The following is a 27,488-nucleotide window of genomic DNA, read 5'->3' as shown; positions in this document are numbered from 1 at the left end:
TAAATATATAATATATATTATATTATATATATTTTATATTATATATTATATTTATATATATTTTATATTATATTATATATTATATAAAATATATAAAATAATATAAAATATATATAAATATATATGTTATATATATATAAATGTATATATATGTTAAATATATATATATATGTTCTTTCCCCTCATCTGAGCAGGACATTGGGAAAATGTCCAATAATCCTTCCACTGGGCTGAGTAATTGGAATTGCCTTCTCCTCAAAATGGTTGGAAGATAACTGGGTAGATGTAACGGGTTTTAGATGGCCCAACTCTCAGTAAGGTTTACAGATCTTGGTTAATTTTATGTCCTCATTAAATAACGTGCCTTCAGCACATGTGGAAAGATGCAAAGAAGGATCTGTTCTGAGTCTGGCAAGGGCAGGTGGGAAAACACAAATGGGAGTGGTCCCTAGATCTCTCCCGGTGGGAGATCAGTAGGTAATTTTACAACAGAAGAACCAACAGATAGGAGAGCAAGCATAATATTTAGTGAGGTGGAAATCAATAGTAAAGAAGATATGCAAATAGATGAACTTGGTCTCCTGGGAACACGAAGCCATGCCGACCAGCTGAGGTCACTCTTCACACAATAGCTTGATTATTTTTAGCATCAAGTTTTATATGATTATAGACTCTTTAAATGACGTGACTACATGTTGTGCAAAAATAAATAAAACACGTGTTTTTGAGAAGCTATCCAGATCACACCATTAACTTTAATGGTGTTCTCTGCCTTAACCTGCTACCTAATTCACACAGTTCATATGAATGAGGTTTAAGATCCAGGCCTGTTTTTGTAAACTATGCTTTCAATTTATGGTCATTGTGTGCTTTGCTGCCCTATGAAATTCTGGATAACATGATTCTTTTTGAAACTACACAAAAGAGACAACATTCCTCTCTCCTGGATGCTTATGGGAAGGGTCATTCCAAGGAAGTCTAAGAAACTGCTGAAAGCCAGACTTTATTGGGATGTCTTCTCCCAGTGGTTGAAACACTATGAGACACATTGTGTACAAATATTGTCCAGTGTGACTACTGAAGAATAGTGTCTTGGCCAGTGAGAGTTGTCTAATAACGAAGGGTTTGTGTACCAAATATGTCAGTCCAGTCGCTTCTTCTACAGGGATCCATTACAGTCCTGTGGAACTTGGTTTTTGAGGTGGACACAGTCTCTCAGAATGAGTGAGTGGGGCTGCTTTGATTGGCAGGACCAACACACGGTTAATTCTCCAAGCCCTGCTTTAAGTAAAAGGGACTGTGATTCTTGGCAGTTTAAGGCAGTGTATGCCTGAAGACACTAATTAAAATAAAAACTTTCTAGCTCTTGAAATATAAGGTATAAAAACCCACACCACAGAAATGCTAAAACACATGTGTAATGTTTATAATTTTTCCTAACAACAAATACATTCTTAATGTTTTTGTTACTGAAAATAAAAATTGGCGTTGGGTTATATAATGTTTGTTATTATCATTTGCCCCATAGTTATTTTGGCAGTATTGTTTAACCTGCTATCACAAATAATAAGATCCAGACACCTGTTAAATTTTATAATTGCCTTGTTTACCTTGAACTGAGCAGATATTTCACCTACCCCTGTCTCAGTAACCTCACCATCCACCTCCTGGCCCCATCCAATGCCATCTGCCTTAACCGTTCCTATCTTGGCTCCCTTCCATCCATAATCTTACAAATACTTGCTTTTATTTTCATCTGGGCCTTTCCACACCATTATTGGAGTCCTCCCTCCTGGCCCATGTGGTTCTTTCTCCATGCTAACCCATGGGGTCTTCCTTCCTCCTCCCTCCCTGTCTTTCTGTCTGTTTCCTGTGATTCTCTTGTTCTCAAAGCTTGGGAGCCGTAGCCACACCTACCCCATTTTACCCTGCCCAGGTTTTAGGCCTTTAATCAACCAATCAGGTATGATGTCTTAGGCAGGTTTACACAAGATAGGTTTATCCAAGCAATAAGCAGATCTTGTGGGCCAGATATTAGCATCAAAATAAAGCTTCGGACCAGCCTCCAATGGGTTTTCATTGTGATGAGGATTCATATAACTTTTCATTATTTAGTATGAACAGAATGGTCAATTTAGTTCATAAAAATTCACTTGAACTTGGCTTTGAAGCATTCCAGCATGGTCATAGTTTGAGTTTGATCCTTGAGAAGTACTTTCAAACTAGTTTTCCTACTCAGTGTGGTTCTCTTAGACTCTAGGGCCTGATGGAGTTTCTAGACTTAACCAAGTTGCTGCAGCAGGGGGCTTCTGGGAAAATGTGGGTCTCGCCATGTTGATTCCAGCTGTAACTGTTTGCGTATGTCTTCTCTGTGCTTTTCCCGTAGGTCTGCCATCTGCACGGCTGGCTGCTCCGAACCTCACTGTGGAGGAAGGGAAGTCCGTGACGCTTTCCTGCAGCGTGGCCGGTGACCCACTCCCCACGATGCACTGGGACGTTGGAAATCTGGTTTCCAAGCACATGGTGAGGCTTGTGTTTTGTTCTCTGTGACAGTGGGGAGACTGTGTTAAATGTACTGGTGGCCACTCCCCTAGATTCCCCTGTTGTTGTGATGAAAGGACAAACACAACTCAAAGGAGAAGGGCTCGCTGGGTGCCCAGTTCCAGGTCACAGTCCCTCATAACTGGGAAGTCGCAGCCTCAGGAGCTCGAAGGAGCTGGTCATAGTGGGTCCCCAGTCAGAGCAGGGGCAGTGAATTGATGCGTGCATGCATCAACGCCTTCCCTCTTATCAGCTCAGAATCAAGGTAGTACGACACACCTACACTTTCACACCATCACGGGTCACCACCTTTAGGGTAAATAATCCCACCGTGGTTAACCCTAAGGTTAAGAGAATCTCCCACCGGCTAACCTGACCCAGACAGCTCTTCCCTGAGATTCCCTTCCCAGACAATCGGCCCTACATTGTCAAGTTGCTGATCGTCAGTAACCGTCAAAACCACCCATGGTTTCACACGCCCACACTTGGGCATTTATAATGAATTTTGATGTCATTTAGTTTCTATTTATCCTTAATTAGATACAGCTAACTCACAGGTTAGGTTTTAGTTATCCGTGCACATCAAATAGGAGGGGAGATTAAAAGTGCGCTCTGTATCATTCTGAGCAAGGCAGTGACAGTCCTTGTGATCTTTGCCGTTGGAGGAAGGCAGGCAGCACTCAGGAATAAAGCAAACTCAGACGTGGAGCGATTGAAACCAGAGAATAACTTTGTTACACACACACACACACACACACACACCACATGCTCCATTTTAGGAAGCGACCTTGACATTTTGGGATCAATTCTAATCAATATTACTTTTTTTTGTCTTTTAATTCATTTGTAGAATGAAACGAGCCACACTCAGGGCTCCTTAAGGATAACGAACATTTCATCTGATGACAGTGGGAAGCAAATCTCTTGTGTGGCAGAAAACCTCGTGGGAGAAGATCAGGATTCCGTGAACCTCACTGTGCACTGTACGTAAGGAGAGCAGAGTTCACGGCGGGCCTTCCCCTTTGTCACTGGGGGTAGTCTGTGGGCTGCTCAAGTTCGTGACACAGGAGAATAGTCAGGCTTCTGTGAGTGTGTAACTAAGAAATGCTGTCGGCCCCTGGCTCTTGTTCTGAGCAGGCTGTTTAAAGAGACCCCTTACACGCTTAAAGTCGGACAATCACCGGGCTGTTGTTCCAAGCTTACGGCAGACCTCAGACATTTCAAGAACTAAATCGTGGACATTTAGAGTCTAGTGAAATGGACGCGCACTGTAACTCAGTGTGTTAGCTGCTCCGCAGCGACAGAGGCGATCAGGTTCTGGTACTCCGCCCTGATCAACCAGCAGCACCAGCAGCAACCCCCACTGCGCTGATCAGTCTGGTACGTTTTAGTAAAGGTTCCATGAGATCAGAGCATCCGGGAACATTTCCAAAGTCATTTTCAAATTTAGTGATTTCTGCAGTTATTTTAATTATTTAGGGAAGAACTGCTAATGAAAAAAGTGCCTCTCATTATGTCTTATAATGAATCCACATAATATTGAGATGTGGGGGGGCAGGAACATCAAACGAGCACTTCCCACCGTCAGTCTCGCGGTGATGTGTGAGGCTGGGGCAGAGTGGACTACGTCGTTCCCTGGAGCTCCTGGTCAGGCTTGGACTGGTCAGATGCTCCCAATGATTTATCCGGAGTCACTGATTGAGGCTTTTCTTAAGCTACACGATAGTTAAATAAAAGCCCTTCTCGACGCTGAACCCAGCAGGGAGGATTCTGAGCCCTCTGGTGCTATTAACTCTCTCTCTCTCAATTCAGTTGCCCCAACCATCACATTTCTGGAATCTCCGACCTCAGACCATCACTGGTGTATCCCATTCACTGTGAGAGGCAACCCCAAGCCGGCGCTCCAGTGGTTCTACAACGGGGCGATCCTGAACGAATCCAAATACATCTGCACTAAGATACATGTCAGCAATCACACAGAGTACCATGGCTGCCTCCAGCTGGACAACCCCACCCATATGAACAATGGGGACTACACCTTGATGGCCAAGAACGCCTACGGAAAGGACGAGAGACAGATTTCCGCCCACTTCATGGGCCGGCCCGGAGTCGATTATGGTGAGTACCGGCAACCTTTGCCCCTGGGGAAAGGGTAGGGAGAGACAGTACTGGATTTGCCAGCCGCCTGGCCCCGTTTTAGCATAGCTAGCATTGGTGACTCAGGAGACTTGCTCTTCACGGCAAGTGTGCGGTGTAGACAGGCCTTTGTCCGAATGCTGCCTCTTCAGCTTTTAGGCCACTGGCTGTGTCAAGGAAAGGACAAGTGTGAAAAATAGATCCAGGCATGCAGAGCTTTGGCAGCTTGTAAGAATCTTCTTATTGTCTCACACCCAGAGTGCTTCTTTGGGGTCAGAGTCTCGTCTTCTTCTTCATGGGTTACAACCCAGCACCACAGATCTGGCTTATCTGGCTATGGTGTGCCATGCTGTTATCAGAGGAGGAGAAAGCCGTGCCTGGCCAGTCAGCAGGAAAGGTTCTGTGAGGAGGAACAAGCGTCATGCCTTTGCTGCTTCAGCTACTGTCTTTCCGAAGCGTGTCTTGTCCACTCAGTCCTGCTCAGGTGCTTGCTGTGCTGAAGGCCCAGCCTGCTCTGTGGTATTGAGACCTGTGGGATTAGAACTCCTCGCCATGGTAGCAGCGAATCAGTCTGAGTCACGCAGTGGCGTGGCAGAGTGAAAGGGAGAGAGCGCTGTAGCGGTCTGAAGCTTGGTCAGGTTTTACAGGCGGGGCTTGAAAGCCAGCGCTGTGGACAAAGACGATTCAGGCAAAGCTACTTCCATCCCTGCAAAGGGACTTTGTCCAGCACACAAGAGTGCAATCATTCTCTTTACGTAAGCCCCTCCTACTTCCTTGGCATCTCCTAAACACATAGGCCTCCTGGGCGTGTTCACAATGTGATCTGAATTATGTCAGTTTGATTTACCAAAAGCCCTACAGGAGTACATAAAACAAGCAGGGTTTGGAAGCAACGTCGGGACATCCCTGGTCATGGTAGTCACTTCCATTAAATCTCCCTCTTAATTGAGAGTTTTGATGCTTGGCTATGTCTGCTGCAGTAAGTCTTGAGATGGGCTTGCTTCTCCCTACGTGCCTGTTGGAAGCCACAGCTTCAGAATGAAGCTAGAGACTAGTTTTGGACGGCAGCTTTTTGTTTGTTCTTCGGTAAAATTTTTATTTGCGAGTATTTTAGTTTTATAGAAAAGTTGTAGACAGTAGAGAGAATTTCTGGAGAAACTTGTGTCCAGGCTTTCCAGTGTTGATATCTCCTGTTGCTGTGGTCCATCTGTCATGCAAAGAAAGGGGCATTGGTACTTTCCAGTTCACTCAACTTTAGGCTTTATTTGGATTTTGCTATCGGCAGCTTTTTGAAGTGCTTTTGGGTGAAGCTTGATTCAGGCCCAGAGTTTGAAAGCTCTAAGCAGGCCTGTGTCCTTTGAAATCCACATACTGAAGAGCCAGTTTCACATGGGAGTTTGATGCGTTTTCCTTTGAACATTCCTCCACAGTGCTAATACTTGTCTGAACTAAACGTCTCTTTTCCATGTGGCCTCAGTTTTAAGGCATCGGTTGTTAGCTTTGCTTCCTGACTTTATCATAACTTGCGGAGGGGAGGGTCTCTCAAATATTTAAAAATGCATTTATTTGTAAAAAGTAAAAATTCAACTAAATTTTTATTATATTTGTATGTGTGAGTGTGCACATGCATACGAGAGTACTTGGGCATGGAGGGCGTGAATGTGGAAATCAGAGGACAACTCATAGGAGTCAGTTCTTTCTTTCCATCACTTGGGCCCTGGAGATAGAACTTTGGTCACCGGGCTTGATGGCAGATGCCTGGAACCTGAATAAGCTCCATTTTGTAAAGTCGTCCCCACTTGTTTCCCTTGCTCACTTATTCATTTTTTATTATGCATTTAAAATAAACACATGGGGCAGCAAAGCTGGCTCCGGAAGGTGAGCCTACCTGCTGTGAAAGTGGGAGGACCCGGGTTCAAACACCCAGTGAACGTGTAAGAGGGGGCCGTGACCTCACGTGCTTGCAACACCAGTGCTGGTGAACAGAGGCAGGTGAATCCTGGGAGACTGTTGGCCAAGCCGCCTAACTAAACTGAGCTTTAGGTTCTAGGAAGGGCCTTCTCTCAGAAACCGAGATGGAGAGAGATAGAGGAAGAGTCCTGGAGTCCTCCTCTGGCCCCTTCACAATGGTGTCGAAGGAGCGCAGACCTACGAACACTGGGCACACACACAGTGTGTGCGCCCACACACACCATGAAAAGGAAAGGCAAACAAACTGTTAACGTCTGCCTTGAGGAAAGACTGATTTAGTCTTGCCTCTAACTGTTTATTCAAAGGCCAGCTATCAAGGAATAATAAATGAAAGAGAAAACTCCAGAGAGCTAGTCTTGGGTGACAGGAGACACAGGGGGACATAAACCAACGAGACCAATTAAGAGATTGACCTCCTTTGGCCGTGGGATGGAGTCTCGGTGGGTATTTATGAGTTCACAGCCATAGAACTCAGATAACATCTGTCCTTAGACTGGATTCATTTCTCTTTTAACCTCTTTAAAATTAAAGTAAAAGAAACAAATAGAGAAAAAGAAACAGAGCGGTCCCATCCCTGGTGATGCATTCCACACACAGGGCAGCGGGAGGTCAAGCCTGACTTTTATTCCTTCAGCATTTCTGCTGTCATTGTGTGAAGGTTGGCTCGCACAAATCTTTGTGATGAGAATTCATCTGATTTCACTGGTGGTATTTTGGATGATTATAAAGAAAGGGTGGGGAAGAAAGTCCAAGTCAAAGCATGAGTGAGCAGCCCCCGTTCATTGTGATGTCATGAGCGAGCAGCCTCATTTATTGTGATGTCATGAGTTAGCAGCCCCTGTTCATTGTGACGTCACCAGTGAGCAGCCTCATTTATTGTGATGTCATGAGTGAGAACCCTCATTTATTGTGACGTCAAGAGTGAGCAGTCCTGTTCATTGTGAAGTCATGAGTGAGCAGCCTCATTTATTGTGATGTCAGGAGTGAGCAGCCTCATTCATTGTGATGTCAGTTGCTTTTCCACACAAAGCCAGAAAAGTGAGAATGATGGTCCTGGTGTCCCTTTGGAATATCTCTCTCATTCAGCTTAGCTCTCTAGGTGATGTTTGCTCTGCTTAGGGATAAGTTTTAGAAGACAGAGAATGAAGAATTTAGAAAGAAGTCAAACTATAACGAAAAACAAACAAAAATTCTCTACCCCATGAACCTGTAAAGTTGCATTAGACAGGCAGCCTGGGCACAGTATGAGTTTGTATCACTAGTTCTGGACAGGTGAAACCATTGCCTGCTGTCAGGCACTGTGCTTTCTCTGGAGGAGGGGGTCATGGCTAGAGGAGCAGCTATGTCACTCAGGCCTTGTATAAGGTCTGAGGGTGTGAGGTTGGCACTAGAGAGACCCAGCCAAGCAAGCGCTTCATAAAATATGTCTTCGCACTATGGCACCTGACTACAGGGTGATGAGACCTGGGCTGACGTGTGGAGTGACAGTTGCCGTCTGATAGTTAGCTACTGAAAACCTGAGCTAGTTCATGAAAGAGAGAAGGAACTGCCCCCGGTCCCGGGCACTGCACCCTGCCATTTTGGATACTTCCTTTAAGAACTGAACCCATGTCAGGATGTTTTGGCTTCTGTTAAAAGTGGAAGATGCAGCTTCTAGCTGCTGAATGAAATCAAGAGAGCCACAGTGTTGGTCTGCCCAGCACACCAAGGAGGGCAGCTTCTGGAAATTGTGCTAATTTTATGTTCGGTTTTCTTTGTCCCTGTAAAATCAGCTTGTAGGAGCAACTGTCCTTGGCTCCCAGCACAGTGGTCTTGCTGTGCGTTTGAGTCAGCTGGGGACTTCCAAGCAGTATTTTTTTTTTTTTTTTTGTGCCTTACTTCAGTTTGGCATGTGTTCCCGAAGCTTGACCTTAGCAGTTATGATTTAGTGGCCCTCGAGCCAGCCTTTGGCATTTCCCTTTTTAAGATATTCAGACAGTCCCCAAGGGCGAACGTCTGCCCTGTGGAACTCTCTTGACTGTGGAAGTGTTCTCTGTGCATGAGTGAGTAACAGGCAGTCATTCAGTTATTTGGGGCCACAGAAAGAGTCCATGATTAAGAAATAGTTTGTCATGGCCTGGAGAAATGGCATAGCAGCTAAGAGCACTGGCTCTATACCAGAAGACACATGGTAGGTAGCTCATTGCTGTCAATCACTCCCAGTTCCAGAGGCATCTAATGCCCTCTTCCGGCCTTTGTGAGCACAAAGCACATGATAGACATACATGCAGGCAAGACACCCATACACTCTGAGTAAAAATATTAACAATAGTTTATCATTTCAGAGAGTGAAACTAAGGCTGGGTTTGATCCCATCCTTCTTGCCCAAGTTCAGCTGTAGATGAGACCTGGAATTTGCTAAGGCCTTAGCCATCTGTTCCCTGGGTGGTTGGGAGGGATGCAAAAGAGGAGGAAAGTTGCTTAGTTGGTGCTCTTCAGACTTGGGGATATTCCATGGTATTCTCTGGACTTTCTTCTTTGGAAGCCTTTGCATGTTCTTGCAATTTTTTTTTTTCTGTAGTCCTCATGACAGGAACAAACACTTTAGCCAGCAAGATCAACTCCTTCTCCACAAAGAGCTTTGTTGTCAGGGTCCATCTGTACCTCCAGGTAGCCTGGGACAAGAGAGTCCCTCTATAGGCTTAATTCCTTGCTGGTGCCATTAGTCCGAGGGCAACACTGAGACCCCTTGACCTGACCCCTTGAGGAGAACAGGTTGAAACAAATGCTGCCCCCACCCCATGGCTATGGTTGGCTCCTATGGGCCTGCCATTAGCAGGGAACACGATGGACATCCTCAGAATGGTTCTGTGGGAGATGGCTGGGTGGGAACAGCCCCCGGCACTTCCTTCCTTCCTCTGCCCCCCGGAACTACTTTTCACAAGGAGATGAACACAGGCCAGTTTCTTTGTGAGTTCCCACTCCCAGTGCCTCGCACTAACTTTGATGCCAGTTACTGAAGCCAGAAGATTGTTGTCCCGTTGCCTTGCGCTAGAATCTGGGCTAGTTTGGGCAGCATGTCAGCTCTTGCTGGAGGCCTGAGAAACAGTGGACCTATGACTTCTTAGCAGTGTGGTAGCCGCAACGGTGTAGGGTCCAGCCACTCTTCTCCATAAAAGAAAGCTCTCAAGCCACCATCAGTGATGGCGTGGAAGCAGTTGGCCTCCTGCTCTCCTCAGCTTCTCTCCACGGCCACCTTCCCACTGGCTCCCACAGACCAGCTTCAGCGTCTCAGGAATATCCCTACCCCAGTGTTAGGTAGGACCTGGCTGAAGATACAGAGGGACTTCTTGGCTCTCTTCTCTTTAATGAGAGCTGCTGAATGGAGGACCTGAGGTGGAGAAGGTGGTACCTGTGAGATTTGCTTTCACATCTGACAGACTCCTGCTCCTGATGCTCTTTCTTCAGACCTGATGTCTGAATTTGGAATCTTAAGCTTAGTTTGTGCTTTGCTTTAAATAAAGGGTGCTTTGGCAGAGGAGTGCTTGAATTGGGGGTTTCTCATCTGTTTCTAATCCCAGAACCCAGCCAGAGCTAACCAACTCTATAGCTTGGGGTGTTTTTTTTTTTTTTTTTTTTTTTTTTTTACACACAAGTGTGACTTTCTCTCTGTCTAAAGGGGATGGATTTAGTAGACACGGAGAAGGCAGTTGTGGCATCCAGCATTTCCAAGTGGTCTGGTGCAGCTCCAATAGCCCACAGGCGGGCACTTGACCCCTTTCAGCTGGACACTCAGCATACAAAGCTGGGGCTCGTGCTTCTCACCTGTTGGCACAATTAGGAGAAAACTCTCTGCCCTTGAATGCTTTGATTGCAGCCTGGACTTTTCCTCCGTCTGTACCCAGAAGCTTGGATTCAGTAGGACTCTGCTGCTTCATTGTGTAATCTTCCTAGAGTCTCCCTCTAAAGAGAACAGAGAGTCAATATTTGTTTCTCAGAAAGGGTGCGTGAGGATAAACTTGTTTTAACATCTGAGACCGTTCCCTTTGTCTGTTCCTTTTTGGGGAGGGTCTCTAAGCAGAACCAACATGATCCCCTGTCACGTTCTTAAAACATCTTTTACAGCTCTGGCCAGAGATGCTTTGCTCCTGGTATTTCATTTATGAAAAAGCTGCTGTGTATGATGCCCACATTTGACTCGGGAAAAACTTTGCCAGGTGTAAACCAGGATTCCCCAAACTTTACTCCATGCCCTAAACCCTTAGGGACCCCGCTAAAGTATAGATGTGAGTTAAGAGATGCGGGAAGGGACCCATGATTCTGCAGCACTAGTGAGGGCCTGACATTGCTGGTTCATGGACCACTCCTCTCCGAGTGCTGAGGGTCCTTCATGAGGAGGTCCTGGGGGAACATCCTCCCGGAAAACTGCACTGACTCCTCAAGCTCAGAACATCGTAAGAACAGTTAAAATGCAGATTAAAGGTGTTCAGAGGTGTTCTCCACTTGGGCTTGACAACAAGATGAATTCAGTGGATGGTTACAAAGTCTTAAGAAAGGGAAGGGAAGGGGCGGCAGTGGCTACAGACACGGATAGAGCCTGAGGTTAGCTGAGGAGGGCTCCGTGGCCCTGGCGTATCCTATTTAGCTTACAGGCCTGAAATAAAGAGATGTCTCAGGTGAACTTGATCTCCGTGTGGCTCTTGTTGGAATTCAATCCTACATGCAGGAAAATCTCTTCATGAGGCGGCAAATGGTGGAGACAGAAGAGATTAGAAGAGCATAGACTTCTTTCATAGGGAGGCCTTGAAACAAACCAAGAAAAAACAGCAGGAGAATTACTTACTTTTTGTAGCAAGGAAGGCATTCAGACGTGTTGTGAGCAGCCTCTGATTAAACAGCACAAATTCCAGGAACGCTGAAGGACAGATGTTTCTTAAGTGTGAGCACACTGATTGGGGCAAATCGTCTGGTCCATGTCATTACGCAAGCAATTCGGTCAGTGTGTCTTGGAACAGACTTCGCAGCATGCTGGGTGACCGCACTCTTGTTCCGAGGCTTGCCACTCTGTAGGCAGCACATGCAGTGTCTCTGTGGCCCCCTCGTCCAGGAAGAGTGTCGCGGCTCCAGAGGGCTCATTCACACAGCAGTGGGAGTTAGTGGCTTTCGCTTCCTAACTCAGAAGCAGTCGTCTCCTGTGCAAAATGCGTGTCAGGGACATACTCTAAATGTTGGTAGCGTTTTCCCCACAGCTTCTTCCGGTGCCGTTCTGTCGAAGGACTCATGATGTGGGGTGGGCTGGCACTCTCTGCTGCACTTAGAGGACCCCAAAGTAGCAGACCTAGGCCTGGTGCGTGCAGGTCAAGAACACACTGAGTCAGTTTCTGTCAAAGTGCCACACAAGCCCCCACCATTTCCTTAGACCATTCGTCAGGACCCATTTCTCCTCCTGGGCCTAAGAGCTCAGAGCCTCACATGCTTTCCTGATGTAGGAGACCAAGGAGAACGTGGTTTAGGTACGAGCAGGCAATAACCCTGGTGAGGAAGATTCATCCTTACAACTCCTTGCATCTTGGTAGTACTGAGGTTAACTGATTATGCTTTTAGAGGCTCCTGAGGGCTTCCCTCAGCCATGCCGGCACCCTCCCCCCTCATCCTAGGGAAGAGTCCATTCTTACAGGAAAGAAGAGACCCAATGCCCTCAGCAAACCGGTGGCTGAGGAAGGACCAAAGTCCTCCAGCTGTCCGACTCTGGGTTCGGCTTCCTCCTCTGAGGAGGACAGCCTGGCCATCAGTGGCTGCTTGCCAAGTGTGGGAAAGCACTGCTGAGCCAAAGCAAGGGCTGCCCACTAGAAACAGATGTGTGGTTTGCTCTTTCTATCACGAGGGGTTCTTTAGAGTATTTTTCAAGATCACAGAGCCTGCAAAAATAAAAGTGAAGAAGGGAAACCCTTGTTTGAAGCGTATCCGAGGGCCTGTGGAGTGGGCTCGGCAGGTAAAAGCAAAGCGGCTTTCTCGGAGGACACAGGGCTAGTTCTCAGCACTCACAGTGTGGCTCCCAACCATCTGTGGCATCCGCTTCACAGGATCTGGTGCCCTCCTCTGACCTCCACAGGCGCCATGGATGAGTTGCACAGACATGCTTGTAGGGGAAACACTAAGGCACATAGAATGAGAAAAATCTTAAAAATTAAGGACACTAGAGAGACAAAGAGCTTAGAAGAAGCTGGCCCTGTCCTTTTTGTCTCTTGGCAGATCACAAGATGAGCGAAGCTACTGCTGTCTCCCTTGTTTTGCTTTTGTTTGTTTGTTTGTTTTGTTTTCTCACCCTCTGACTATGTTTCTCCTGAACTGTAGAGTCTTACAGTTAATCAAGTCATAATAACTTATTCTGGGCAGATTTCCAGAAGCCGAAAGATTTGCTCATGAGGTGTGGTTGGTACTGGAAGCTAAAACGGAGCTGAGAGTGCCCGTGTGTACCCCTGTAGTTCTGGTGTTGGGAGACAGGGGTTGGAGGGTCCCTGCAAGTTTGAGGCCGGCCTGGGTGAGACCCTGCCTCAGCAACGAAACGACCCAAAAAAGCAAAGGGCAAAATGACAAACAAAGAGAGACGGGGAGGGGCCTTAGGTTATTTGACACGGAGTGGAGGTGCGTTTCATCTTGGCGGCGTCCAGAAAGAAAAACCATGGTTTGATCTTTGCCATTTGCAAGCCTTGCACCCTAAGTGCTGTCTCCTGAAGGCACCCGAGGGTACGCTGGGGTGGCCTCGGAAGGATGGAACCACTGCCATGTGTGCAGAACTCCAGGGGGTGGAGGAGAGGGCCTAGGTCTCCTTATCTCCGTGTTAGATCCCGAAGCACACGTGCTGCCCGAATCAGATTATTTCCCATACAATGAGCCGGACAAGGGTGTACTGAAAGAAATCAACCCCACTGCCAAGGGCATGCCTCGGGTCGGATCTCCTCCTTCATCTTTTGTTCGTCCTGTCTGGTGGGACCGTTTTCTCGGTCTTGTCCCACTTATCCTCCATTGCTGAGTATCTGCAGCAGCGGTCCCTAACCACTGCACTGTATGGGAGAGTATATAATGATCGTTCTTTTTAGATTTCAGTGAAAGGAACCATTTAGAAAATAGACTAAAAGGGGGGGTTACCCTGGTTTGGGAGGGTGCCTTTAGTCCCCAGCACCCAGGAGACAGAGGCAGGCGGATCTCTGTGAGTTCAAGGCTAACCTGACCTATCTAACAGGTTGCAGGCCAGCCAGAAATACACAGGGAGACTGTGTATCACAGGAGCAAACAAACAAACAAAAAACAAAAACAAAAAAAACAAAAAACAAGTGGAATATTTTCAAATTTTGGCCTGTGTCCGAAGTATAAAGAGGATTTGTCATCTTATTTTTGTCTGTCCTTGTGTTTCATGAACTGGAGTCCATGTGGCTCAGGTGCCCAGCTAGCATGCACTTCTGTGCCACAGAATGGGACTCAGAGGGTCTGGGTGTGCTTGGGAGGGACCAACAGTAACTGTGGCTCCTGTCCAGTCCCACTGCCCGGTCCATCCCCCCATTACCAGGTCCACCATCCCACCCGGTACTTTGTGATTAACAGTGGAAGAACACTGATGCTTCTTCTCTTCTATTTGGGAAAAGGAAGTTGGAAAAAAGTATTTTTCAGCATATTGGATGAGGCCTGACCTGATGTTTTGTGGTTGATCTTGGGTCTGGAAAAACTGAATTGTCATCTGGTTTGTGGTCTGACCTGTTTATTTATGATCCTCTATGAAATTCGATTTATCCTATACCCAAGATGTGCTCTGTTGAGTTGACTTGGTGTTCCTGAGTACTCCCAGGGCCTTTCTGTGAGGAATGTTTGGGGCTGTCCCATTTTATCATGAGGTTTATCAACCCTGGATGTTGCTCATAGTCATGGCGGCCACTGAAGTATTTGGTCCAAATAGACATAACTCAGACCTATACATTTTTAAAAATGGAGTTTTATGTGTAAAATCAAATGGCACTGTAAACCCAACCCTCCCATCTGTGGGATAAATGAGGATTTAAGAACATACAAGAACAACTTTTCCAGCATCTCGAAGGCAAGTCCCATATCCAAGGAGAAACCTTGGTTCTGGGTAAATGGTATGGACTTCTCTGGGACTTCTTCAGCTTTAAAATTGAAAGTCCATTATCTGAGGAATGTCATTTGTCCCTGGTTATCTGGGATGGTACGTAATGCCAGTACAAACTGAATTTCTCATGTATAAAGTTATATACTAAACTGACAACTGTGGAACAAGATTTCTCACATTCTTTGACTGAGAAATTGGAATTCTCAGACTCTCACATCCAGACAGGAACAGAATGGTTTGGGTCCATCTGAGCTGAGGCTATGACCTTTGAGCTCAGACTCTCTTCACCATTGAGAGTCTGGTCCTCACTCTCCTCTCACTGTGGAGTCTTGACTGGGAGTTTGCTCAAGATGCTCTTATAGTCATGCTCAGTTGGCAGACATAGGGCAAGGATGAGCAGAGCTTGGAAAAGCAATAAAAGGCCCCGGAAGTGAAGTCTGGAGGGCAGGGTTCTTGGCACACTCAGACTGTATGTTGAGGGGAGAGTGTAAGACCCAAGATGGTGGATGGCTGGACAGATCTGAGGATGGCCTGCTCACTTGGAGGTGTGGAACTTCCCCTCATCACGGCCCTCACTTTGGAGGACGGCATTTGCTGTGGGGTCTTGCCAAAGGGAAAAGGCTTGAGAGGATCAGTGGGTGGCTTACATATGCCATCAGAGGGTGCAGCTCTGCCCTTTCTCACTGCTCAACTCACCAGACGATTCCCAGACTCCACGCAGGGCAGCCCACAAGTCAGCCGCTTTACACGCTGCTGAAATTCTAAGGCTGGATATGTTGATAGTATATTTCAAAATCACTTCAGAACTGTATCAGCAGTGATGAAAGCCATCCAAATGTAATTGAAAGTTTTGAATGATTGGTTTTTTATGAGTTAACACAGCATGGCCACAGGTGGCTATGCAGGTTGTAGAATGTGCATTTTCAGGGGGTGCTGTTTATACAGATGCCAATGGCATGTTTAGGCGGCATCCCTAAACTGGAGCACACAGCCATCCACTTAATTTTTCCTCTATAAGACAGAAATTCTTTTACTGAAGCGTATTACAATTCTAATTTGAACACGAGGGCCATTTTTGTTTGTTTATTCATTTAGGCTAACCTTGGTTATTATGCATGGGGGAAGTCCTGAGCTGAAAACTGGCTTATCTCACTTCGTTTTGATGCCGGGGCTCAAAGGCTAAATGAAACTGAATAAACTTTGTGGCCAGAAGTCCTGCTGTTGAAAGGCAAAGACTGAAAGTGCAAGGAGGCTCTGTGGGAATGAATTTTGCAGTCACTTAACTGTTAACACCAAACGTATTTCCAAGCATACTCGCCTACAGACTGGGCGGCCCATGCCCAGGGAACAGGAAGCAGGCCTTCATTCATCGGTTCTTGTCGGCACCAAGTTTGAACGTTTAAAACATTTTTTTTTCAAACTTCACAGAAAGACCTCCTAACAGGATACTCTGATCAAGTTGGTGATCATAATGCCATGCAAATAGCAAATCTGTTATTTGTATTTATTTTCTGGTAGAAAGTGTATTTCAACCTCCCACCAGCCAGTGGCTCTAGGATGGAAGTGCATTTTATGTTTCTGGGTTGTTAGTGTGAAGAAGCCTTGGGACTCGTCCTTGTTTCTGGAGGTAGGGGTATAGAAATAAAAAGTGCTTTGCATGAGGTGATAACATGGATGAATGGTCAGGAAACCCCCAAACAGTAACCCCCAAACATCAGAGGGTCATAAAAACGCTATGAAAATTACTTTTTTTGAAATAAAAATATCCAAACTATGGTTAACACATCTAGCTGTAAAGTGGAAATAGCATAAGGACAAATGGCCAGAATGCACTGATTTTTTTTTTTTTTTACCACACTGATGTGATTTCTCACTTTATTTTTATTTATTTATTTATTTTTGAGGGGTGGAATTGAAGGAAGGAGACGGCTTTCTATGTAGGGAAACCAGAATCCTAGCTCTTACGCACTTGTCCCGAGGGGCTGCCTACCTGGTTTTAGAAACATCAGGGGATATTAAACATAGTTCACTTGGTAGAGCTGAGCAGTCGTTAACTCTAAAATGTGTACTTACAGATTTTTTTTAATGTGTTTTGCTTTTCAGAGACAAATCCAAATTATCCTGAAGACCTCTATGAAGGTACCTATCATGTTTCTTCACTCTCTCTATTTTTTTTCAAAATGTTTGTGTATAATAAAATAAATGAGCTAAAAGAAGACCTGTAAACTGAGTTAAATACACATTTTTAAGTGCTACACGAGCAAAAATAACATCTCAAGTATCACTCGGTATTGATGGCTCTCTTCCCTTGGTATTTACAATGCCTGTAAATAGCACTTTCTCGCTCAGGCTCTCTTCTTGGAAGTAGTAAATCCATTCTGCTCTCACAGACATTTTGTTTCCGTAATTGGGAATTAATCACCTGTGGCAACCAAGGGAAGGGAGGCCGATCACCTCCAGGTCTGGGCAGGAAACACATATGAAACTTTCCTGCACTGTGCAAAAGGCAGCAGGTAGACAGGAGCATTCAAGCCTTACCTGGAACTGCTCAACAGCCAGAGAGCCATGCCAGTGAGACCCTCAGTCCCCGCTTCCTGCTTCACCATCCGCTGACCCGCTTTGCTAGGGCTGCCTTCCTTGGTGGTGTGAGCCGATGCTGAGGTGGGGCCCACCCAGACCATGGTCCATCTAACCGGTTCTTCCTTCTGAGAAGCCCGACTGCTAAGCCCTGACTTGGCAGCCACATCTCTGGAGGGCAGGCCAGTTTCCCTGGGGGTGGAGGAGCTGAAAACCTAAACAAAATGGAGCCCGGTTAGGAACTTGGAAGACGAGGAACCCAACAGGCACGTTGTTAATGACGGCTTAGCTGCTCATCTTTTCTTTGTGACTGACTGCCAGGGCCACGTTGATGGGCATAAAAAGTCTCTAGCAGATTTCCAAACTACCGCTGTGATCAGAAAGCCACCAAATTTAGAGAAGTGACAGGCTTTGTTTCAAGATGGGGACTAAAATTGAAAATGATTAAAATTAGATTCTCTGGAGTGTTGTATTTTTTTTTACAAGTCCTTTGTTCTTCAGCTTTTCACTTACATGTGTTAATCTGTTGTTCCTGTTTGTTGGTTCTATATCATGCCCTTCCCCAACAAACACCACACTGACAAATACCACACTCTACAGAGGAGAGCTCCATTGGACATGTTTTTCCTGTAGACTGTCCTATGCTCATTACACGTATATTTAACTCCAGCTAATTTTAACTGGGAATTATGTTGCCTTTACCTGGGTCTGCATGCTAATCCATATTTTGTCCAGCTAGGCCTTTAAGAAAAACATCTTTCAGCTTATACTGCACAGCATGAGGTTTGCACAACAACTTTTGCATTCTAAAGTTATGCTTTGAATTTCTTTTAATTTCTTTTCAGTAACTTCAAAACTTTAAAAATGTCATCTTCCCAGTGGCCTCAGATTCCATTTTGGGCCTTTTGGCTGAGATGTCATGGTTTTAAACCAGAGACATCTACAATGGTCTAAATTTTGAATGGCTACTTGGCTATACTACAAAGAAAAAAAATAGTAAATAAATGATGTCTGCTTATGTTTGAAATCAGTGAGTTTTAAGATATTCCGAATAAACACTGTTAAAATGCAAGTTTTGGCATTAAGACTATAACAACAAACACAGAAAATAAATGCTTTTTCTGTTATTTTTTTCACTCGCATTCAAAGGAGCATGCTGCTAATAAAGATGTACTCTGAATTGTTTGCCCTGAAGCCTGTATGATGACCCTATCGAAGGGTCCTCACTCTCTTCTCAAAGGGAGCCAGGCTGGGGCTGAGTTAATGAAGCTGCTTTGGCCGGATGAAAATGAGGGGTACTGTTCCTACTTAGAACTCAGTCACAGATATTTATAAGCAAAACTGTGTGCAGTCAGCAGTGTGCTGAGAAGTTTCCACGCTGTGAAGTGTTGACAATAAATACTTTGAATGCCCATGAAAATCAGCTGACTGTTCCAGTTCTAATCCATGTAGACTAAAACGGATCTAGACCTTGGTGACTGACTTTGAGATTTGTGGCAATAAATACACATCTGTATGGCTAACTTAGAATGTTGGCCTATTTACTATGGAATATTGGCATGTCTGACCTCTTTTGGAAATTCCTTTGTGGACCCAGGTTCCACAGCGAGGCTCATATCAGGTTGCATCTTAGGCCAAAGAGATGCTCCTACCCAGAAATCAGTGTTGTCTTCCAAGTCTGGGTTATCGTGTGGCTCTGAGCACGTCTATGTGGCCTCAGCCTTGCATTTCACCCTCCTGCCGACATTTCTCGCCTTGGAAACGAACAGCCTGACCTGCCCTCCAAAGATTCTTGATGCGAAAAGCATCCACTGCTCCCACCCTTGCTGCTTTTAAAGGTGGTACCAATAAAGGGATGTTTCCTTATGAGCAAAGGAGGAAGGAGGAAGCTTAAGCCAGTTAGCAAAACCTCGGAGAGATGGAGATTGACTGCTCCATTTTCAGTGCTGCCTTCCATGCGTAGCGCCGAGCAGCCAGGCACATTCCCGCAGAGCCAGGCTGTCCTGACAGTGACTGGGACCCCCTGGGTCCGTTTTGCCTGTTCTTGGTCTCACTGTGGGCCCTCTGTGTGTCAGCAGCCTACCTATGATTTCATGTTCTTTTTCTTTCTCTTCTCTCCAATTCAAGATTGGACCGCGGCGACTGACATCGGGGACACCACGAACAAGAGCAACGAAATCCCTTCGACAGATGTTGGTGACCAAAACAATCGGGAACACCTCTCGGTGAGTGGCGCAAACAGGGACTTGACTTCCTGTGTTGATTCTGGAGGCTCCTAAGTTGCTGGAGAAATTGCCGGTGCTTTCATAAGACATAGTTATTGTTCAGGTGCTAGCAGGCCAACAGAGACTGAAGGGTCTACGAGAAAGGTTCAGAAAGACTGATGTAGAAGCCATGCAACCTCTGACTATGTGCATTTCTGGTAGTGCACCACATATTTGATTTTTCTGATATTTTGTTTGTTTTAATTTTATGTGTGTGGATGCTTTGTCTGAATGTGTAGGTGGGCACCATGTGTGTGCAGTACCCAAGCAGGCCAGAAGAGGGCGTCAAGTCCTCAGATCCCAGGGAACTGGAGTTCTAGAAGGCTGTTAGTGGCCATCTGGGTGCTGGGAACTGAACTCGGGTCTTCTCCCGCCAGCCTCAGAACCACGTTTGCTTTATTTCTTCGTCTGTGTGAATGTGTATCTGCAAGAGCCAGGAGGAAGCAGGGCGCATCAGATTCCCTGAAGCTAAGCCAGCCGATGTGGGTGCTGGGAACAAAATTCGAGTCTTCTGGAAGACTGGCAGGTGTTCTTTAGTGTGGAGCGATCTCTCCGGCCCCACGCTGCACCACTTTCAATAGTTATTACTGCCTCAAATATCTGTCCTTTACAAGGGGATCCCTGGGAAATAGGAAAACCAACGCACATTCAAACACCACACAGTCACATTTATATTCATATTCATATATATAAAATTTAGATGTCTGCCAAATAATAGGAATCCAGTTGACTGTAGAGTGTGAGGAAGAGAAATCAGGCCTGTCTTTTAGACAGGGCCCCTGGGCCATCGTGGTGTTCAGCATAGCCTGTGAAGCATGGTCAGCTTAGGCATGAAGAAATGAGGGGAAGGGCCTGGAGGGCGGGAACGAGAGCTTGCAGACCAGGAAACCTGGTGTGGGTGCTTCCCTGGAGGGCTCAGGCTGCTGCTGAAGGTCTTGAAGCAGTCTTGGGCGATTAGCCTTGTTGTGCAGCCGTTGAAGCATCTGTAGTTCCCAGGATTCTGTGGTGTAATCAGCCTGGCAGCTGCTCTGGCTGGACCCCCACAGCATCGCGTCAGCGTGTCCTGTAAGCATTCATGACCCTGCATCCTCCCATCTCTCCCTCTGCTACCACAGCTGACCAGGTTCAGCAGAACAGCCCCAGCTGTCGGACTCCTCCCCCGGCACTATTTTTCCCCATTAGGGTTTGCAGGTAACGCCAGGCCTTACCTTTTTAACCGGACTTGGAAAAATGCTTGGTGACATGCAAGTCTTATGAAAGTCAGATTTTTTTTTTTTAGTTTCTTTTTTTATTTGTTATGTGGCTGAGTCAATCCAACTAGGCTGCTGGTAGCCATATTGCCACAATGATCTCACGGTGGCCACAACGTTCCCATCAGCATTCTGGTACTCTTCCTCCCAGATAATGGTCCTCCTGGTAACCAGAAACCAAACATCCAAGCCACACATAAGCAGAATTTTTTAAAAACTCCGTAAGATGGCGGTTGATCTCACACACAGGTTTCCATACCCCTCCGAGTTTCGACACTACCTTCCCTGCTCTTGCCTTCCTGTGCAAAGTTTGAACATCACGTGTCAGTCACACACACCAGTTTGTTTTCCTCGGTCTGCTTAGATGGATCAGAGGAAGAGATGGGGAACCGCCTGACAAAGAACAAAAACTAAAACAATGTAGCTAGACAGGCAAGCTGCGGGCGCTCTAGCCGACTCACTCTGGCATTGCTTGTTGCTGTGCCGGGGTAACGTATTTGCTCCCCTGCAGCAGCCCTCACCCCTGTGTGTGTGTGTGTGTGTGCACGCATGTGTGAGCAGCGGTATGACGAGTGTATGTATGTTTGGGCGTGCCTATGGCTGTGTGTGTTGAGGTTGGAGGACCACTTTCCACGGTGGATCCAAGGATCCTGGGATCAAACACAGGCCCATCAGGCTTGCGCAAAGAGAGCACTTTTACAGGGCGGCTCATCTCAGCAGGCCAGCAGCCACTGTTTTCACTGAGAGGAGCGAGTGGTCAGACCTCCAGGGGACGCTTGAAACGTCAGGTAGTTTTGAAGACTGGTTGGGGTTCCCTACACGTACCCATAATGACGTTTGATTCACAAGTTAGGCCTGGCGAGAGCCTAACAATGCTAATAGAACACCTAACAGTGATAAGGGTATCAGTTTTCTCCTCGCAGTCACTGTTAAATAAATCAGGGCTCCTCGTTCCAAAGCTAAGTTCTGTGACACCGGGACAATGTTTCCTGTGAGTGAGAAGGCTTCGAATTAGCCAACGCGTGGGTAGCCTGGAGGATGTGGACAGGCTGGACAGGTCTGAAGGAGACGGATTTGGTTAGAGTTTTCATTTTGATAGTAATTTAATTTTGATACCATCATCTTAATTATTGCGTTAGTTCCCATACTAGCCACTGCTCTAGTTTCACTATCTTCATGAACTCACAACCCACAAGAACTGCTAACCATGAAGGTTATAAGAAGCAGAGAGGCACACCTGAATTTCACCTTCAGAGAGAAGCCAGGTCTCAACTACCCCTACTCTGCGGTGTCTGGGTACGCCAGGCCCCAGTAGCCAACACCCCTCACCTCAGTGGTCAGACACACAGATTTCTTTCATGCTTTTTTACACGTGTTGCTGGGAGTTTCTCCGGCTCCTAGGAACGCTGATGTTCCTCACGGGCGGGAAGAAAGCGCCAGAGGAGGATGGAGCAGGGCTTCCCAGCCGCGACTCTGTTGGCTTCGGAGTGAATAACTCCGGGCCCTTTCCGGTCATGGTGGGTACTTAGCATCACTCCCGGCTTCTGTCCACTAAGGGCTTGTAGGACTTCGCCCAGTCAAAATCCAGAGTTGCCCAGAGTGGTCCAGCGACAGCTTTGTGCCTTGCTGAGAGCCATGGCCTTAGACTAAGATCTCAGAACGGCTGACATTCGCCACCCTTCATCAACACTGGTATCAACCAGTGTCGTGAGTCCACGGAGCCACAAGCAAGGCAGGAAGTGAATTTTCCAGAGAAACAGGAGCCCCAACCAGTTTGGTTGGGAGTTTTGCTGATTGCCTCAGGGCAGCGGTTCTCAACTTTCCTCACGCTGCGACCCTTTAATACAGTTCCTCAGGTTGCAGTGACCCCCAACCATAAAGCTTTATTAGAGCACGGCCTTGCACGCTTGTTTTCACCTGTGGCTGTTTCCCACTTCTGCTGGCAGAACTGGGTTCTTGCAATGGAGCCTATGTGCCTGGTAGAGTCTGGTAGTTCTGGTCAGGAGATTATAACAGAAATTAGCCAATCCCCCAAACCTTTTTTTTTTGTCAATTTGATGCAAACTAGAATCACTGGAAAAGAGAGAACCTCAACTGAAGGATTTGCTTCCGCTAGGCGGGCCCCAGGGGCATGGCTGTGGGGCATTTTCTTGGTCGATGATTGATATCAATTAATTGTGGGTGGAGCCGCCTTGGTGGGTGGTGGTTCTGGGATGTGCAGGAAAGTGAGATGAGTAAGCCTTGGGGAACAAGGCCGTGAGCAGGGTTGTTCCAAGCTGCCTGCTTCAGTCTTTGCCTCCCAGTTCCCGCCTGAGGCTCCGGCCCTGGCTGCCAGTGACGATGGACTGTAAATTGTAAGATGAAATAAACCCTTTCTTCCTGGATTGCTTTCAGTCATGGTGTTTATTACCGCGGCTGAGAGCAAACTAGGATGCTTGGGAGGAGCAAAGCTCAAAGGCAAACCACAGCGGGTTACATTTGTTGCATCTTTGTTTCTACAATGTTGCAGTGTCCTCTAAGCAGTAAGATGATCATAATGTACCCAGAGGGCCAGTGGCAGGGAACACTAAGTTTTCATTGTCTTTTTCTTGGGGTTGTGACAGAATTCACACAGCTACTCTTTCTGCTTGCATAACCCCCAATTTGCAATTCCATTTTTTTTTTTAAACATAAGAGCTCCTTTCTAGCCTGCATCATCCATACAGGAAAGTTTACAGAATGGGGGGGAGGGGGTAATCTCCAGTCGTGTTCAGTACTGGGAGGTACTGTAAAACACAGCCCATCTTCCCTCGTCTTCCCTCCTACCCTGCTTTCTACACATCCGGACACTAATCTAAAGATATCAGTGAGAGGTCTGTTGGTTAGTTTCAAATGCCTCCTTTGCAACCTAGGTGCCGTCACAGGCCGTGCCTGTTTTGTTTGCAGGGCTGTTGAGGTGAAAGCCACAGTGCCCACAGTGTTTCAGGAGTGAGTGGCAAGCCTTCAGGAAGTGTTCACTGCCCCGGGTTATTGCTGGCTTCTAAGCTGAGGAATGGTTTTGCACGGCCGTCACAGCCCGGCTCTCTCTCCGCAGGTCTATGCTGTGGTGGTGATTGCATCTGTGGTGGGATTCTGCCTCCTGGTGATGCTGCTGCTGCTCAGGTTGGCGAGGCACTCCAAGTTTGGCATGAAAGGTAAGCAGAGCCTTTCTTGTTTTGCCTCTTAAGTGGACTCATTTCTGGCTCATGACTAATGCTAATTATCACTGAAGGAGGAAGTGGCTGGATTTATGATGACTGGTTTTTTTAGGGCTGAAAAATAGCAACAAGGATATGATACTACGAATCAAGACAGAACCAACTCACGATTACTCAACACTGCCCACTTTCCCGTGAGCACAGTTATCCCAGGAAGCGTGGACTGGCTTCTGGAGTATGGACTGGCCCAGTGGTGTAGGCACAGGAGCCGGGAGATGCTATGGCCGTGGGGCATGTGTGCTCGGCTGTGCACTGAGAGCCAAGTCTGCTGTCTCCTGCTTCCTTTTGCTGTTGCTTTTCTGTATTCTCATTTTTTTTTTAAATTAAGCAACACCAACAGAAGCAAAATAAGAAGAGCCAGCATGATACACTGAGGCTTTGTGCGTGGATGGGCTTTCATTTAAGTGGCAAAATTCTCAGGGCTTACAACTAGGGACTGTATTGTCATGAGCAGACAATACCGTTTAGTGGCTAATAAGTTGTGTTTGGAAGCAGGGGTGAGAAGCCAATTCAAATACATGCTTTTATATAAGCGTGCAGAGTTCCGGTGGCTTTGAAGCATTTGCTGTGATGTGTAAGCCAATGTATTGGCTGTTATGAGATTATTGTGTTTTCTGTGGTCTCTGGTAGCTCGATACTGTAAGTGCCTAGAAGGGAAAGCTGTAAAGAAGGCTTGCTGTGTCCTGCGTGGAGGATTGGGCCTGTGGGCCTCTGTCCCTGTGTGGTCTGTGGGACTGACTCTGATCCTACCTGAAAGGGATGCTTACGCAGCGGTACCTTGGCCGGGATTCACGGGCTGATGGATGGTCTTTTCTGTTGTTTCCTCCTCTTGATATTTTGGTGACAGTGATGGGGATTCTCAGTTGTCATCAATTCAGACATAAAACAGGACACAATAGGACCCTTCCAGCCTTGCTGTGACCACCTCTGAGCCCTTGGACCTTTGGTGCTTCCTTAGGAGAAAAGCTCCTTTGCTCCTTTAAGACTTGGAGGAAGGAGTGTTACTGAGTGACTGGAGTAAAGGCAGCTTCTCCGACCCGCTGCCAGAAACAAGAATTGCAAGGCTAGAGTTCTCATGCAGTCGGGTCTGTGCTGACCAGGAGTATTCAAGGGCTGCTCCTGCCACTGTTGCCCAAGCCTTGGGGGTCACTAATGCCACACCTCTCCCCTAGTATGCCATGCAAACCAAACTCAGCCATCTCTCCCCAACCCACCAGGCCGGACCAGCCATCCACTCGCCACAAGCTGGGGACCCACCGTAGCATTCCCGCTTCTCGCCCTCACCAGGTGCTCTGTTTCCTTTGAGTGTGTGTCCCCAAGCACGGCTTGCACAGAGAACTGGCAGGCTCTTGAGGCCGAGTTTCCTTTCCTGAAGGGTTTGACTTGAGGGTTCTCATCTGTGGGTTCTTCCGAGAAAGGATAGCTCAGGCCCTTCTGGGAGCTCATTAAACGTGTTGGGAGCCCTGGGAGCGTAATCTAGGAAGTCTTGATGCTGTCCAGGAATGACACACTGACAGAGGCAGTACCTGTCATCCTATTTTTCTCAGTAGAGCCACAGTGGAAGGGGAAAAAGTTAGAAGTTTGTTTCCAAGAAGGTTGTGTTTCATACTGAACCTCCAGAGCGGAGAGTAAGCGGTATTTTAAATGGATCGGGGACAGCTAGCGCCAAACACCTGCATTTTCTGAGCACAACCCACCGGTACCCTGAATGACGGGGAGGAACAACTTGCTTGGCCTTGACCGTGGCAGCCAATGACCTCTTCCAGGCAGTAACTACTATAGGTGTGTTTCTTCTCTCTTAGTCCTAAATATAAATAAAAAAGTACACTCACCACACTATCTTAAAGACTCGCGTTCGTGCTTGGAGTAGCAGGGGTTTTATTTCTGTGTCCAGCAGTGTGTCAATCATCTATGGTGTGGTACGCACAGATTGGCCCCGATTTGAGCTTATTGTTAACAAGTCAGATGCTGACCTGACCATCTTTGGGGATCTAGAAATTAAGGTGGGGATCATGTATCAAGCACAAACAAAACTGAACCAAAAGTGGTGTTTAAAGATTAATGTGAGTTAATGCACTTTCTGTGCCATTAGAGTGAGGAGTGCGCCCAGGACATATGGCCCGAGACAGGAAGGCTGTGCAAATGTTACACTCCTGAAATAATCAGGCAGCAGAGGAGCAAGAGAGGAAGCTGCGTAGTCTCTTCGAGAACTGTGGGCTCAGAGAGGGGCCAAGGTGGTGCTGAGGGCTCCCACGAATGAAATTCAAACCCTTCCAAGCGTCTTCGGTGAGGTTTGAACTCCAGAATACTCCCTGATCGTAGGGACAGGTCAAGACGGGATGGCTGCCAACCCACCTTCAGCCATTGAGGGCTCTGTGCCCATCCCAACTGTGTTCGTTTTCCATGGCTACTAAGAAACAACCGAACACCCGAAGCTTGGGCCTGTACTTAAAATCAAGGTCTGTTCAGCTCTCTGGAAGCCCGAACAGTACACTGCTACCTCTCCTGAGGTGCGGTGCCCCGCTGCCCTTTGTCATACACAGCGGAAGGTCATACACAGTGGAGAGACACCAAGTCACACAGGTTAGTCAAGAAGCCGGAGGGACAGGGGAGAGCAATCCTGCCCTTTTATCACATCTTCCTTTCAAATGAACTAGCTCACTCTGCAAAGCCGATATTAACTCCTTCCAAGGGCAGCTGCTCAATGACCTAGCCGTTGCCCACTTGGTCCTTTCTCGTAGACACTCTTCACCAGTTTTCACCCAGCATGCTGGCTACTGTTCTAATATCTGAACTCAGAGCGGAGACGGTTTATCTTGCATGTCAGCTATTTCAAGTGTGGCACAAGCTTTCAAGTTATGAACCAACAGCTTAATACAGTTGATCTGAAGAGCCTGGGATCATACAAGCCAGAAACCTCTGATTGCCGCACGGTAGCTGAATGTAGCTGAATGCCGGACAAGCCTTAGGAGAACCCAAATATTATTTATGCTGTTGCTTCCATGGGAGATGAGCTGTACTCTGAAACCAGGGAGCTAGTGGCGATTCAGAAATCCAGCCAGTGAGATGTAGTGTTGGCCTTGGAGATGAGCCAAAGGACTGAGTTTCATTGGTTCTCTGCTCTGTCAATCAGTGGAAGCAGGTTGCTGAGAGTGCAGCCCAGCACAGGTAGGCACGGACTGGGGTTTTTCTAGTTTTTGATGCGGGAAAAGCACCGCTGTTTCTAATTGCCTCTTACATGAGATAATTGAAGTCATCAGGGCAGGTCCTGTCTCGGGGTACTAGGGTTTTCCAAGACTCTGTTTTGGACAGTTGTCTCTGAGCTTGAAAAATGTGCTTTGCTTTTCCACTTTTGGTCTCTCCTGTTTGAAAAAGTAGCTTAGAGTCAGGACACGGTGGCACATACCTGTAA

General features: G+C 46.8%; 1 protein-coding gene across 7 annotated transcripts in view; it reads left to right on the top strand.

Moving 5' to 3' along the window:
• Positions 1-27,488, top strand: part of Ntrk2 (neurotrophic receptor tyrosine kinase 2) — a 325,590-nt gene that overhangs the window by 52,465 nt on the left and 245,637 nt on the right. For all 7 annotated transcript variants that reach the window (XM_060380556.1, XM_060380558.1, XM_060380557.1 and 4 more), the window contains 6 exons: positions 2,387-2,523; positions 3,392-3,524; positions 4,354-4,659; positions 16,853-16,888; positions 19,454-19,551; positions 23,914-24,013. In XM_060380556.1, the coding sequence (XP_060236539.1) occupies positions 2,387-2,523; positions 3,392-3,524; positions 4,354-4,659; positions 16,853-16,888; positions 19,454-19,551; positions 23,914-24,013 (810 nt within the window). The remainder of the gene's footprint in view (positions 1-2,386; positions 2,524-3,391; positions 3,525-4,353; positions 4,660-16,852; positions 16,889-19,453; positions 19,552-23,913; positions 24,014-27,488) is intronic.

The sequence above is a fragment of the Meriones unguiculatus genome, chromosome 3 (genome assembly GCF_030254825.1).
Source record: "Meriones unguiculatus strain TT.TT164.6M chromosome 3, Bangor_MerUng_6.1, whole genome shotgun sequence".
NCBI lineage: Eukaryota > Metazoa > Chordata > Mammalia > Rodentia > Muridae > Meriones > Meriones unguiculatus.
This window is presented reverse-complemented; position numbering and strand designations above follow the sequence as displayed.